The 16,333-nt window shown below is 41.5% G+C and overlaps 1 protein-coding gene across 1 annotated transcript in view; it reads right to left on the bottom strand.

The window, feature by feature from the left end:
- EPS8L3 (EPS8 signaling adaptor L3) overlaps positions 1–16,333 on the bottom strand; it is a 35,794-nt gene that overhangs the window by 5,823 nt on the left and 13,638 nt on the right. The window contains exons 6-16 of the mRNA XM_081949649.1: positions 16,126–16,275; positions 15,067–15,143; positions 14,810–14,925; positions 13,511–13,605; positions 11,671–11,794; positions 11,391–11,455; positions 7,979–8,053; positions 4,355–4,503; positions 3,888–3,990; positions 2,905–2,936; positions 1,691–1,784 (exon numbers count right to left, since the gene is read on the bottom strand). Coding sequence (XP_081805775.1) covers positions 1,691–1,784; positions 2,905–2,936; positions 3,888–3,990; positions 4,355–4,503; positions 7,979–8,053; positions 11,391–11,455; positions 11,671–11,794; positions 13,511–13,605; positions 14,810–14,925; positions 15,067–15,143; positions 16,126–16,275 — 1,080 coding nt within the window. The remainder of the gene's footprint in view (positions 1–1,690; positions 1,785–2,904; positions 2,937–3,887; positions 3,991–4,354; positions 4,504–7,978; positions 8,054–11,390; positions 11,456–11,670; positions 11,795–13,510; positions 13,606–14,809; positions 14,926–15,066; positions 15,144–16,125; positions 16,276–16,333) is intronic.

Genomic DNA, 16,333 nt, shown 5'->3' with positions numbered 1-16,333 from the left:
GATGAAGGAGATATGAGGAATTGGTGAAGAAGGTATGAGATAAAACATAAAAGAATATGATAACACATGTTCTTCATCAGTATATCGTTGATGAAAAATATATGAGATAACTCTTGATAGTCTAAGGAACCCAATACTGAAGCTTATTAAAAATAAAAGTGTTCAAGTGCCTTGTGGAATGTAGGAAAAAATGAGCCCAGTACTGTTATTATTATTGTTGGGAAGTGTTGTTTAAGAATGCCAGGCACCATTTCTTGTTTTGGATTTTTTTTAATTACATGTTTTTATTATACTGTTGTTGCTGTGGGCTGCCTAGTTGGGTGGTCGGGTACGTTTTCCAAATAAATATCTAAATAAAGATGAGTCCTGTGCCATTAGCACAAATTCAGAATGACTAGAGTGACTGCTTGCTCCATGGCAATAAACGTTAAGAAAATGTTGTTATAGGGAAACTGTTGGGAAGAGGTTATTAATAAAAGTTTGAGGTTTGCGTAAAAGGCATCCTAAACTCTACAGAAGTCCACATACTGTAACTTAAAGTTACAGATTTGAAAACCATTGGTCTACTACACTGTTCCTTTCAGGTTCTAGCTCAGTTGTGGGATTCAATTTTTTTTACTACTGGTTCTGTGGGAGTGGCTTGGGGTGTGTGGTGGGCGTGGCTTGATGGGCATGGCTTGGTGGGCGTGGCAGGGGAAGGTTACTGCAAAATTCCCATTTCCTCCCGATCAGCTGGGACTCGGGAAGCAACGAATAGATGGGGGGGGGGCAGCCAGAGGTGGTATTTACCAGTTCTCTGAACTACTCAAAATTTCCGCTACCGGTTCTCCAGAACTGGTGAGAACCTGCTGAATACCATACCTCTGATCTAGCTCAAGAGCCTGTGATAATCATTTGCAGCACTGATGACTTCTAGACAAAGATGGCTATTCCAGTCTTCAGTTCTGATTTTATTTAATGATGTGAACTAGCTAGAGGAACTGTTTTCTGTTAAGAATTATTATTAGAATTATCTTCTCCTTTTTGGTTCTTTTTTTTTTGTCTTTTATACTGCTTAGAACAGTGATGGCAGACCTTTTCGGCACTGAGTGCCCAAACTGGATCATGCGTGCATGCATATGCATGTGTGTGCACCAGAGCACCAAAAACCCAAAGACCAGTTGGCCAGTGCACACATGTCTATTTTTTGGATAGTTTTGGCTGGTTTTTGGTCTGCTTTCAGTCCATTTTCTGGGCTGTTCTTGGGCTCAAAAACGGCCTGGAAAATGGCCTGGAAAACAACCCCCAAATGCCCCAAAACAGCCTGTTTTTTGGCCATTTTTCAGGCTGTTTTCAGGCCACTTTCCGGTGCTCCAGGACCCACAAAGACCATCTGGCCAGCATGCATGTGCACGCCGGAAAACAGAAGAGCAGCTGGCAATGACGCACATGCCCACAGAGAGGACTCTGCGTGCCACCTCTGGCATGCATGCCATATGTTTGCCATCATAGGCTTAGAACAAAATACTTTGGTATAATTTGCTCCCTTTCCTAGTCATGATTGGGCTGCAGTTGCTTTGAGGGTGTTTATGTAATGAAGCAAAATAGCTTTTGATCCCGTACAGCAGCTTTGGTGGTGAAGAGCAATGTACTTGCCAAGAGACAAGCACTTACTTGCCTATCTACTAAAGGAACAGATTTTCAGTCTTACCTCTAATAGGTCTCCTTTTCTTACAGTGAGCTCTTGGGAATTCCGTGCATGGAAATCACTTATGGCTTGCATGAGTTGGGGAGCATGGGGAGCCCTGAAAAGGAAATGAATCTGCTCTTGAGAAAGTCCGGGAGATGTTCTTCCTTCTTCCTTATTTATGTAAAAGACTCTCTTGAAAAGAGTTTGCCTCCTTGTCTCTACATGGCCACATCCCTTGTGATGCAACGATTCTACTAGGTTCTGCAAATGTGGGCAAAACACCTAGCATAGGGTGGGCCTTTACAGGAATTGAATAACGTGACTCCCACTTCCAAAGTTAACACACCTGGCAGCTGAGAATATTATGGAGCTCTTATGCACTAAAGCAGCTCTAGCAATAGGGTTCCGATACTTAGGCTCCTATTTCTTCCTTTACTCCTGATTTATGCCAATTTCAAAGAAGTAATCACATTAATTTGCTGTAGCAAAAGCCACAACATGGCATGTTAAAGATGAACATACTGAAAATATATTAAAGAAAATTTTTGAAAGATAATTTCAATTAAATTCAAAAGTATTGCATCTTGTTCTGTTTTTGTGGTATTTTTGTACTGTGGTATTTGTTAGATACTTGTTCTAACTACAGTGGCTTCCACCAAGGTCCTCTATTCTGGCGGGAACAGAGGTTTAATCCTATTGGTCGAAGGGTCTGACAGCTCCCTATAAAAGGGCTGCTGTCAGACTCAACCTTCGCTGGATTGTTCTCACTTGTTGTACTTAATAAAGAGCTGTTGTTACCGTTAAGCCTGTGTGTGCCTATCCATTACCCAATCTAACAGTATTTTTGCACTGATTTTTGTTCTTAAATATTTTAAACAATTGTAAACCACCCAGAGTTACTGGGTGATGAGTAACATATACATTTAATTTATTATTAGTGGTCACACAATCTCCTCTCCCTCCTCCCCCACCTCTTCCTCCTCCCACCTCCTCCTCCCCGAATACTTTTGTCAGAATTTTAGTAAAGCTAAAGGTTCCCCTCGCACATATGTGCTAATCGTTCCTGACTCTAGGGGGTAGTGCTCTCTATTTCTAAGCTGAAGAGCGAGAGCTATTTGAAGACATCTCCATGGTCATGTTAAGAGTCAAAATAATTTCTATGTAGTCACAAATGTCATTTTCATTCCAGGAATATTTCCTGTATATCCACTAAAAAGTCTGGTAAGAGAACATACCCATCTGAGGAATTATTTTGGGTTCCATTTGCCTACAAGAAAATAATACAGCTTACTTTAAGTGAAATTAATCATAAGTACATATTAAACAACGTTTTAATAAATGAATGGCTTCAAACGCATGCAAAGACAATAGTCGTGATATTTGCTTACATATTTGAACTACATAGGAATCCACTGTATTGGTAGTAGCAATAAAATTTTATCTGCTGGAGAATTGCCTTGTTAGTAATGCATTTGTATGTGATAGCAGACTTTGCATTTTGATGGTATAGTACACTTTTCCTTTGTAATTGCTAATTGACCTACTGATTTGCAAATTATGGCAGCCTGGTTCTCTCCAAATATGTTGGAGTTCAGCTCCCATAAGGCCTAGACAGCAATACTTGTGCTGCATCCAATTTTCAATTTCAATTTCAATTTATTAGCGCTTATAGACCGCCCCCTCTCCCGAAAGGGACTCGGGGCGGTGTACAGTCCATGTCAAAGAACAAAATTAAAACAATTAAAATTACTAAATGGACAATATATATATACAAATATAAAATAGATGGATAAGAGGAGGATAAAAGATGTGCAGGACTGTATTGCTAATAAATAATTAAAATAAACAGACATTAAAATCCCAATACCCGATAAAATTAAGTCTACAGAATAGAGTATCCATAAGTATCCATCCCAAGATACTGGGAGTTACAGGTCTCCTTGTCTGTAGGCACCAAGTACAGAACAACTGAACTGTACAGATGGGCAGGAATATAATGATCATTTGCTACATGAGTATTGCCATGAGAATTAACATTGCCCTTGAACAATATACGAAACTGTAAAAAAATTTGGGCTATTTGTGATGAATTTGTGCTGATCTTGTATAGAGCATTTTGTATGTTGCTTCAGAAGCTCATGGCCAGGCACCTGATCCCCATAACGTGGCTCTCTATTACTTCTGCTCTGTCTGTGGTTGCCTGCCATTCAGGACTCACCTGGGCCATATCGTTGGATCTCCAGGTAGACTTGGGAGGTATCCATCCATCTGAAAATGTGGGTATATAGGGAGGGAAGGACTGTCCCTTTGGAAATTCTTCCCTGTGAGTAAGAAGACAACTTATTGAGTAATAGAAATGGGGATCAAGCCACGATAGATCCAGATCATCAAGGTGTTTCCTTCCGAATTTGTGTTACAAATCCACTTGAATGACAGGGTTACTGAAAATTATACAGTGAACAAAATGAAGGCTTAGCGGGGATTAACAGGGATAATTTCAATGAAGAAGAATCCTGCTAGATTTGACTCAAAGTCCGTGTTGCTATCTTTGGCAGTGGCTTTGCATGATGCCAATGGGATGGCTCTGGCTATAGTACGTTATGCAATGGCGGGTACCCTCGTTTGACCTAGTTTCTGATCACATTATAGAAGGAAAAGTATTGCACAGGGCTTGACAAGTCTTACCTAGTTTGATTCCAAGCAGTTCCCAAATTCTTCCAAATAATCTGCTCATCGTATTTCAAGGAGCGCCTGAGCAAGTTAATAGCTGCAGGTGTCAGCAAAGGTAGGACTATGGTAGAGGCCAGGTTCATCCTGGGACACCTGGATAAAATCTGAGGAGTAGGAATACATGTTATTCAGGGAATGCAACATGACTATTCATCAAGCCTTCGAGGAACAGGAAGGCTTCCAAGTGAGTTCCCAAATTCTTCCAAGTGAAGTCACACGTTTATTGTTGCACTTTCTTATGACCCAGGTTTTGATTCATTGAATGCTTCCAAATAGAGCTAAAGTTCTTATTGCTTAACGTTCAGAAACCACAGTATAGCTATGCATTTTTCTGCATATTGGAATTTTGTTTAGGAAAGAAAAAAAAGGCTAAGAAATGCAGTATGGTTAGAAATGGAGCATGAAGCTATCTGGATTATTTCATATATTCCATGAATGAGGTGTTCTGACCTAGGCTTCACAAAATCACGGAGCAGACTCCTTGTCCCGACAAAACCCCTTTTTATTAAGCTAACGTGAATCCCTCTCATTCACATCCAGCAAAGTCCCGGCGAACTGTCTTTCAAGGTTGAATTTACAACCACAGATCTTATCAGGCTTGTAGAGCTGCCAGGCCAATATCTTCACAACACTGTACAAGAAAATAATTGGCAAGGTGTCTCTGAGAGTCACGAACAAATCTACACACTAATGAAATGAACAAATTGTCTCCTGCAAACTCCACTCCCCTTTTGCTCCTCTTTATTCCCTATGGGAGGGGACATTCACCCTTCACCTGTGCCTTTAATCCCAAGTCAGTCCTTGTTTCTTAACTGTTCCCTTCTCCTGGTAGCTCTGTGCATACCCACATTGGGAACAGGCTCCAGCTGTTCTTCTGCCCTACTGATCTCTGACTCCAAAGGCAGCTGATAACTGTTGGAGGGCCTTGGACCCATCTCTACCCCTCATGCAGAGCACTAGTCAGAGCCTTCCCCAGACTCCAGGACTGGCCCATGTTCCTCTTCCTCCTCATTGTCGGAGTCTGCCACCAGCTCCACTGGGCACTGATGTGCCCCAAAGTAATTGCCTAATCCACACCCTCCCTGGAACCATCTACATAGACATGTTAAAGTGATTTCCACTTGTGTCTTTTTTTTGTCCTTAGAGCAGTGGTGTCAAACTCAAGGCCTACAGGCCAGATACAGCTCATGGGATGCTTAGAGCTGGCCTGCAGGACCATCCCTGGATACAACAAAGGACTGGCCTGCGGTGCCTCTGCCAACAAAAATGGAGCTGGGCTGTGGGGTCCCGCTTGCCCTCTGCTACCTAGGGATCTGAACAGCCTTTGCCACTGTCTGAGGAAATAGAAGAGTGGGTGGCCACTTGCACGCCCTGTCAGGAATCCAGACCAGCCCCTCCAGAGGTGCCCGCTAAGGAGTGGGAGCGCCCTCAAGCACCATGGTCTAGGGTGCACATAGATTTTGCTGGCCCCGTTCATGGCCAGACCTTTCTAATAGTTGTTGATGCATATTCGAAATGGTTAGAGGTAGCCCTGATGACCTCTACCACGGCAGAGGCGGTCATCAAGGTGCTACGGCGCCTGTTCGCCACGCACGGCCTGCCTGATGTCTTGGTCTCTGACAACGGGCCCCAATTTACGGCCATGCACTTCGAGACCTACCTAGCTAGCCAGGGAATTCGGCATGCCCTCGTCGCGCCATTCCACCCGGCCTCCAATGGACAGGCGGAGAGAATGGTGCGCTCAGCAAAAGAAGCCCTCAATAGGATGGGCCCAGGTGATTGGCAAACACGCATCGATCATTATCTTTTAATTCAGCATATCACGCCAAGCGCTACCATAGGGAGAAGCCCAGCCGAGCTTCTCATGGGTCGCCGGCTAAGGTCCCACTTAGACCGGCTACACCCAAACTACTCTGCCACATCGCCCCCAGACTCTACCAGCAAGATTTGGAACTTTAGCATAGTGGATTCAGTATACGCCCACAACTATGCAGGGGGGACTCTGTGGATTCCTGCCACGGTGATAGGCATCACCGGGCCTCGCTCCTATCTCTTGGAGCTAGAGGATGGTAGAATCACTCCAATCTTAGGGCACCAGACGAAACTCTGACGCCAATTGACCAAGGCTCCACTCAAAAAGAGCAACCAGTCACTCCTTCTACAGAATTCTCCAACCCAAATGAACCGGTAATCATACCTGACTTTGTCGCTAGCCCACAGCGAGCCCCAAGCGAACAAGCTCCAAGGACTCCAGCCGCGGCCAGGGGTAAGTTCCAGCAACTTCCATCGCCTGGAGCAGAGGAGCACAGAGGTCCCTCCGACCTGCTCCACGAACCAGTTCAAAATGAACTGCGCAGGTCTGAGCGAGTCAGGCAAAGAACCGCCTATCTCAAAGACTACGTAACCAATAGGAACACTCCGACTAAGAGGGGAGGAGTGTTAGATACTGTAAATAGTTATAGAGGTTTCCACTCCAGTCCTCCATTTAGGCGGGAAGCCTGGGTTAACCTGATTGGTTGAGAGGCCTGACAGCTCCCTATAAAAGGGGAGCCGTCAGACCTCACAGTTGCTGGATTGTACATACTTGACTGCTAATAAAGAGCTGTTGTTGCCTTCATGTCTGGAGTCTGTCCTCTCATTGCCCTGATCTAACAACAAGGGTTTGCCCCCCTCCCTGGTCTCACCTTCCTCCACTAGAGACAATGGATCTCACCCCCCCAGCCCTGCCCAGGGCACCATAGCCCCCCCCGACATGAATGACATCGAGCTGGCCATGCCCACCCCAGCCATGCCCATCTGCCCCCCCCGAGGTCAAACACAACTGATGCAGCCCTCAATGAAATCAAGTTTGACACCCCTTCTTTAGAGATTTCTAATGTGTCAGGAAATTTCTTCTCATCTGGCCTTTGATAACAGCTGCTTCCCATTTGTCATTTGTAGAAAATGAGGTATAAACAATGCTGGGAAATATGTAGGACACCTGCATTTTGATCCTGAATATTAGAAAATGTGATTGCTAGAGCATGGAAAACACCTTTCAGGACTCTGGGATACCTAATTGATTTTTTTTGGGGGGGGGGGGAATCTCTCTCTCATGTGCATACTATACGCACAAAGATGGTAAAGCACAGAAGTACCCACAATGAAGGAGTTGACTGTGAAAACTTGCAGAAATGACAAAATTGAATTGTTTGATTAATAACATAGGCAGTAACTATGTTACTGAAAACTTTTAATGGACTTTACAGTGCCTTTTATGAAAGGAACTATATTATGGAATACTAAAGGGGGGAAATGGTAAAAAATTGTTTGTAATTGCTGCAAAGAATGAAAGCTGCTTCCTAAATTTTACCATTTTTTTCTTCTTTTCTTTATCTTTACTGTTCCCAGCACTTTCTTTTATTTTTTTCTACTTTCCTTTTATATATTTTTCTTGTTTGTCTTTTACGGATGTAAAAACTTTCAATAAAACTATATAAGAAAGTAATGCTCTCTATTTACAAATGAATCTTTTTTTTTTTTTAAAAAAAGACAGCCATCAGAAACTTCTGGAATTTCTTGCCTGACTTCTGTACTCACAGTTCTTAGAGTGGTGAAGATGAGATTGATCAATTCAGGAGCACTTGGCTGTTGTATTGTTTGCTCAAGATTCCCCTGCAAAAAAACAAGCACAGTCCCATAATTATTATTTCTATTTTGAAAAACCAATTCGCAGATTGAAGAAGGAAGGAAGTAAACCGTTAACACGACATCAGGTTATGGGGTTATTTTTGTACTTCAAGATAGTGTTGACTCCTAGCAACTTCCTGCAATTTTTTGGGCAAAAGTTTGGAAGTGGTTTGCCATCATCCTCTTCCTTGAGGATTTGGGGGGAGAGAAAGAGAAAGAGAGGGGTGGGGGTGGGGGCAAGGTGATAGGTGAATGGATGATTAATTTATTTATGAATTCTAAGGCAGGACTAGAATTCATGGTCTCCCACTTTCTACTTTTAATGCCTGAATGACTACACCACTTAAGTACTGTTCATATTAGGTAAACTTAAATAAAGGATGGTACTAAATAAACTTTCCCAAACTTGATGCTTTCCAAGTGGCTATATAGGCTGGGAATGCTGGGAACCTCGATGCCAGCCATTAGGAGGGTGCAAGAATGGGGAAGAATGGGGGCTAGGTTTGATTAGAATCTGGGCAAGAAACCTACAATGACCTGCCCTGGTATTGGTAAAGACTTTGACCCTCTAATAATCCTATTGAACTTGCTTATTCAGCTAATGCTTTGTTCCTTTCTCAAAGAAAAACATGTAAGGGGGATTAAGGATTAAACTGGACGTGGGAAGCATATTTTCGACTAATACTTGGCTCTGGCCAGGACTCTGATTCTTCTAAAGAAAGAAGGCAGGCCTTATCTTGGTCCTTGGCTGGAGAATGAACTAGTCACATATTGTACTGTGTCATCACATATTTTGGCTTAACACTGCATTTCCCCACATTTTTTCCCCATCTGTAGTCCTCTCCCAACCTTGTTTTCATCCTATCAACTGCCCCTATCCAGGCCCCATTACTGACTACAGACAAGGGACAGTAACCAATGCATTTTCTGGCATATACTGTATAAGACAGAATTGTAGTAGACGTACTTTACTTTTCTGTGGCCCCACCAGCCCATACTGTGCCACCCCATTACACGTTTTTCATCTGTGGCCTCTTTAAAATAACCTGGGGTGCCCAGGGGAATCACACAATCCTTGTTTGGGAACTGTGGTTTAACAAATGGTATGAACATAGGTTATAAATCAGTGTTTGTTGTGTACTTGGGTAAACCCAACAAATTATGATACATTTAACAAACCATCAGTAAGCAAAACAAAATGGGTAACATATGTGCAACTCCAGCTAGTGAGTAATTACTGGGAACTTGGTCTCCTTTCCCCATCATTAATAACACAATTTCAATTATTAGTTGGGAAGGGATGCTGGATGTTGGTCCAGGGAGCCAAGAGCCCCTGGGGATTACTTCTTTCCTCTCTTTCTAGCAAGACCATCAGCAAAGAAAAATGAACTTCCCCCTCACTAGAAGACAAAGCTGTTTTCAAGTGCTGTTCATCTTGGTTCATTTTTCAGCTCTTTTTCTTTAACTCCCCTTTCTTTATGGGAACTGCTCAGGAAGCTCAGTTATCACAAAGATTAGGCTTAAACAACATATTAACCCATAATTAACTGCATAATGACTATCAAATTAATTATATTTCTTGCTCAACACACTGAACCATTCATAAAACATACCAACTAGATTTGGACAACAAACTAAAACAATCTCAGGTTAGTCTAGTGTATGACACAGATCTAACCATAGTATTGCTACCAGTTATTCTTTTTCTCCTTCCATTTTTTTTAGCAATAGAAACATAATACTATACAGATAAACAAAGAAAGGGGAAAATCTTAATCCTATCCCTTCGTTTCGTTTCTCGGAACCAGATTCCTGCATCCATCCATTTTAGCTGTCTATGAGAAAAAAAGAAGCAGGTAGAATGGGATAATTCGGATGTGAACAATCAAAATAGGAGAGAATATTGATGCCCCAATTTTGCGGAAGAACACAACTGTGGTAGTTATGAAAAGAAGAAATAGGAAAACATGATAGGAGATAAAGATCAGATCACATTTACGGTTTTAAGATCAAACTATAGAAGGTTTTTAAAAACCACCAGAAAATTATTTTAGTGATTGGCTTTTTACAATAGATAAGTGACAGGGCGATTTTATCTGTTTATGGATCATAGGAAAGGTTGAAAGGTAATGTTTAGGAGCCTTTAAGGTAAAGGTAAAGGTTCCCCTTGGACATATGTGCTCGTAGTTCTTGACTCTAGGGGGCAGTGCTCATCTCCATTTCAAAGCCGAAGAGCCAGCACTGTCTGAAGACGTCTCCGTGGTCATGTGGCTGGCATTATTAAATGCCAAAGGCGTATGGAATGCTGTTACCTTCCCACCAAAGGTGGTTCCTATTTTTTGTACTTGCATTTTTACATGCTTTTGAACTGCTAGGTTGGCAGAAGCTGGGACAAGTAACGGGAGCTCACTCCGCTACATGGTGCTAGTTCGAACCGCTGAACTGCCAACCTTTCTGATCAACAAGTTCAGCGTCTTAGCCATTGTGCCACCATATCCCTTTTTTAGGAGCCTTTACTCTTTCCCAAAATGATCCCAATCCAGATCGTTTCAGTTGTTTTCACTGGGGAATAATTCTAACAATGCACGTTGGGAGATGAGGAAAGGTTATTTTCCAAATTACATAGCACCAGTCAGAGGTGAGTTTCAAATCCCGGCGCTACTGGTTTGCTCATGATCGCGCGCATGCTCGTTCACACGTGACACTTCTGTGCATGTGCAGAAGCATCCGGGAGGGTGGGCGGAGCCTCCTGCTGCCGCCATTACTGGTTTGGCCAATCCGGGCCAAACCGGGAGCAACCCAACTCTGGTACCAGTCTGGACTATTTTCCCCATCCTGTTTATCATATCTATTCAAGTTTGCAAGCATAGCTTTCCGATAAAGCATAGCCTTTATTGGGCCCACCGATAAAGTCAGGTTTGTATCATTTGTGCATCATGCTTGAAAGCATAAATGCACATAGAATTTTAATTGTGATTTAATTGAGGCTTTCTTCGGGAAACAATTCTCATCTAAAAAGCTGAATTAAATACCAACAGTTGTATGATTACATCTGGTGAATATGTAGGTACATTTACAATCCTCCTCTTAGTTTCCTAATTTCTTATCTGACTACCATAATTTTTCAGTTGCTTAAAATATTCCTACAGTCATTCCACAGTGGCAATAAACAGCTACAACTAAAGAGAATGGAGCTCTTTGTGCTACTGCCCTAGATATTTTCTGTTGCGGAATTCATGAAGGGTTCTTTTCATAAGAAATGTAGCCAACTGTATTGGCAATAGAGAAATTTCTGCCAAGGTTAAACAAGTTGCAAACCTACCAGCAAATTGAAACTGTACTTGATCTTCTGGAAGCAGTCTCCAAACTCAGATTCCGAGGGCAATGCTGCCGAATCAGAGAAAAAACATTAGCAAACTAATCTAGAAGATAAAAGAATACTCTGAAATGAGACAGTTCTTAAGGCAGTTCAGTTCAGAGACTTGAGTCAAAAAAAGTTTGGATTAGAATCAGTTTATGTTCCCCCCTCCTCTATTTTCTACGGGACCAAGGAAATTTAGAAATGTGCAATTGCCTGCTTGCTGCTGCTTTGGCGATGTTACCTTGATTGTTACCACTTTCCTTCCCTTTTTTCTTTTTCTTTTGCTTCTTGTCACTCACGGTGCCGTTCTTTGGTACTTTTGCTGCGAATGATTCTATATCTTCCAGAACATGGTTCAGGATCTCCTGCTCGCAACAGAGGAACAAGAATCCAAACCCAATACTGTATTATTGAAAACTACCAACAGTGTACATTTTTCTTGCCATTCAGAGATTTTAGCAATTTGATGATGGTTTAATTTTTTTAAATCACATTTTTATTGTCTTTTCCATCTATAACAACTTACAATCATCACATTAACATTGTTGTGTCATCATACCTGCCTATATCAATCTTATATTGCTTCTTTATTTATATACAATCATTTACAGTTCTATACATTTCTCTATTGTTTCTTGGCTACATTAACTTTATTTCTGTTGTGCAACCATTTATACCAATTATCCCAAATTTAATAGTATTCAGACTCCTTTAATCCTTTAATCTTAATGTTAACTTGTCCATTTCTGCACAATCTAGAATTTTCTGAATCACTAATTCATCTGGGGGAATATTAATCTGTTTCCAACATTGGGCAAATGTTATTCTGGCTGTAGTCAATAGATGTATTGATGATGGTTTAATTTACCTCACTTGGTTCCTTGTCTAGATCTGGAGGAAAAACACTAATCAAGAAGTGAAATTAATTAGCTATACAGAGACATCTTCTCCCATTTAAATGTTATTGATCTCCATATCTGCAATGCTCTCTACATGGGGCTGCCCTTGAAGAGCATCCGGAGGCTTCAGCTGGTCCAGAATGCGGCCACGCGGGTTATCATGGGGGCACCTAGGTACTCCTATGTTACACCCCTTTTAGGGTGGTGCACTGGTTGCCGGTTGTTTTCCGGGTGCAATTCAAGGTATTAATTATGACCTTTAAAGCGCTCCATGGCTGAGGCCCAGGGTATCTGTGAGACCACCTACTGCCACCAGTAGCCTCCCCCACCATCCAGTACGATCCCACAGAGTTGGCCTCCTCAGGGTGCCGTCAGCCAGACAGTGTCAGCTGGTGACCCCCAGGGGGAGAGCCTTCTCTATGAGAGCGCCTTCCCTCTGGAATGAGCTGCCCCCGGAGCTTCGCATAATCCCTGATCTCCGGTCCTTCCGCGCCCTAGAAAGTTGCTTTTTCCAGCAAGCCAGCCTGGCCTGTTAATTTTATCTAATTTTTAAAATGTTATTGTCCTATTAATTGGGTTTGTTTTCTTGGATATTTATCTAATTTCCTTTTAACTTTTGTGATATGTGTTTTTTAATGTTGTACATCGCCCTGAGTCCTTTGGGAGAAGGGCAGCATATAAATCCAATAAAACAAACAAACAAACATATCAAGGTATCTCTTATTCTGGCTTGTAATCCTGGCTTCTAGCTAAATATCTTCATTTAATATAGTTCTTGACTATCTTTCCAGACAATTTCTAGAATCTCTTGTCACACTTTTTTTTTTAGAAGGGGTGCTTCATGATTATAACCTCTGTTCGTAAAAATATTTAAATTCAGACTTTGTACCACCAACAACAATTCCTATACTCAAACAGGAGATTTCTAATTGGGGTTGAGCTAAAAATCATATACTCTCCAGACAATATGATGAACCTAAGCAGTTGGGCATTTCTAATCCCAAATAAATGAGGATATATCTTATCTTATACACCATCCAAACTATGCAGTTTTCTTGCCCTACCTGTTTAGATAACAATATCCAGTTCTCCAATTCCTACCCTCTAGAGACACGACAGGGAAATATGCTTTAGTGTGGGGCCAGCAGAGAGATGGTATCCAGGAAAGAATGGAGTACTTACAATTTCTATTTGTTTATCCTGTGACATCGAGGAGAGTTTAGGATCTTCTTGATGTGTTTCATATTTCTGCTGCCAGTCAAATTGCTGTTCAGAATCTACAACATTCAATAATCAATGTGTCTACAGTGTGTCAATAATGCCCCAGCTAGCTGATTTTCCATTTCAAGTCCTTGCCCCAAATGTGTGCACCCCAGTTGCTTCTAAAAAGGATACCAGGGGGTAAAAGAGGTAGCTGTTATCACATAATGAATGGATATAATTTAACCCTGGAAGTCTTATAATAAGGATAAAGGTAAAGGTTCCCCTCACACATATGTGCTAGTCGTTTCCAACACTAGGGGGCGATGTTCATCTCTGTTTCAAAGCAAAAGAGCCAGCGTTGGTCTGAAGATGTCTCCGTGGTCATGTGGCCCGCATAACTAAATGCCGAAGGCACACAAAATGCTGTTACCTTCCCACCAAAGGTAGTTCCTATTTTTCTACTTGCATTTTTTACGTGCTTTTGAACTGCTAGGTTGGCAGAAGCTGGGACAAGTAACTAGAGCTCACTTCGTTATGCATCACTAGGGATTCGAACCACTGAACTGCCGACCCTTCCGATTGACAAGCTTAACGTCTTAGCCACTGAGCCACCACATCCCTCTGTTGTAAAAGAAGCTGTGAAAATCCATTCCTAGTTACTGCTACTAAATCTTGGCTTCTAGATCCTAGGCTCAATCTAGAAACATACCCCGATTGCACTCTTGACTCTTTTTTATCTAAATTTCCATTCCCTGACTTGCTTTTTGACTGGATAGAAGCATCTTTCTCTGCATTAAGCTTGAATCTGATTGTCCTTACCTTACCCATAACTGACAATGGAATTCAACATGTTCCCTGGTGTTTTTTTTTTTAAAGGAAACACATTACCGGAAGCTATCAATTTACTGGTGACACTGAAGCTGATCTTTCCAGAACATTTATCCCAATAATTGCATGTATAAATTGAAAAGCAGTGGGAGATAAAATAGAATATTGAGGAAAACGACAAGCAAATGGCCTATTGTTGAGCAAGAGTTCCTAAACCTGAACCACTAGACTACAGTTCTACTGTATTCAGCATTCAGAGCATCCAAAATTGGAAACAGTCCAAGAATAATTCAAGCCTATCCCATGTAAATAATCTAATTCTCTCCTTTGGTCATATTTCCATGTGCTGTACATTATCACAATAAACCCTCCCTCCATCTGTTACTTTATTTAGCATGCATGCCTTCCATTCGTAGGCAACATTCCAGCAAAAAGGAATTATACAATTACCATTGAATTCCGTGTAGTGTGGCTCTATGTCCCAAGGAGAATCGTGAAGAATTGGTTTGGTGTTGCCAATGTGAGATGATCTGTTTTGCGGATTCAACATGTTCTCCAAGTTAATTCTAAATTATAATAATAAACCTACATCATCATCATCATCACCATCACTTGAGGTAATCAATAAAGCATCTACAATTGAAACATAATATTGCAGATGTCCAACTTTTCTGTTACCTGAGCATATCAGGTTACCTTTCTGTTACCTGAGCATATCATGATTCTGACGTTCAGTTCTCCATTCCCCAATAGCTTTCTGTATTTTGGTTTTCAGCAAGTCAGCCTAAAAGAAAGAAGAAGCAATTTTCAGGTTTCTCTGGATTCAGACCTTCCAGCTTTAAACTGGAATGGCTACTGTTATTGTCTGATACAAATTGATCTCCACCACTATAACTGTAAAAAAAAGATGCGAAGACTCTAGAAAGAGTGCAGAGAAGAGCAGCAAAGATGATTAGGCTAAAACATATAAAGAAAGGTTGCTAGAATTGGGTATATCTAGCTTAATGAAAGAACAGACTAAGGGCGACATGATAGCAGTGCTCTAATAACTAAAGGGGTTGCCACAAAGAAGAGGGAGTCAAACTATTCTCCAAGGCACCTGAGTGTAGAACAAGAAGCAATGGATGGAAGCTAATCAATGGGAGAAGCAACCTAGAACTAAGGATAAATTTTCTGACAGAACAATTAACCAGTGGAACAACTTGCCTTCAGAGGTTGTGGATGCTCCAACACTGGAAGCTTTTAAGAAGAGATTGGACAACCATTTGTCTGAATGTTTTCCTATACCATTTCTTTCACGAAATGAGCAGAGAGTTGGACTAGAAGACCTCCAAGGTCTCTTTCAACTCTATTATTCTGTTATTCTGTACTATCCTATTACTGCAGAACATTTCCTTTGGCTAACCTTTTGAAAATTATGTGGACTCATACCCGAGCAAATTATTCCCCACTCCTATAAGATAAACAGGAACGTTCTTTTTGCTAATCCCCTTATGTTAAACACTAGGAAAACAGTAGGATTTAGACTATGGAAGGTTCCCCACATGTTTATTAAAATCTGGCAATCATGTTGCCAGAGGAGAACAATTTCCCAACTCTTCTAGTGCCACAGATCCAAATCAGATTGTCTAGGACTGCTATATTTTAAGCAAAGGTGTCAATTTCAGATATGTTGCATGTGATTATGGATTTCAGAGAAACCTGCAGTTTGTCTCTAGGCTACCTTCAAATCTGTCCCCTCCAAATTAAAGAGATGCTATAGTTACCCCAATCTGCTCGCATTGAAAGAGCAAGATACTAGTTTTCTGCTCGTTCATGTCTTTAACAGAAATGGCCAAGATGGAGTTGTAAATACAACGGTTAAGGATGGAGACCCAATCCTGGATATCTTCCAAGGGATAGCAGTCCAGCTCTTCCTGTAGGTAAAAAAAAACCAAACACACCAGATGTAGCAGAAAGGACCATGCTGCTGCC

The sequence above is a fragment of the Natrix helvetica genome (genome assembly GCF_964273705.1).
Source record: "Natrix helvetica genome assembly, chromosome: 3".
In the NCBI taxonomy this organism is placed as follows: Eukaryota; Metazoa; Chordata; class Lepidosauria; order Squamata; family Natricidae; genus Natrix; species Natrix helvetica.
Note: the sequence above shows the minus strand (reverse complement) of the source record. Positions and strands in the feature narration are given on the sequence as shown.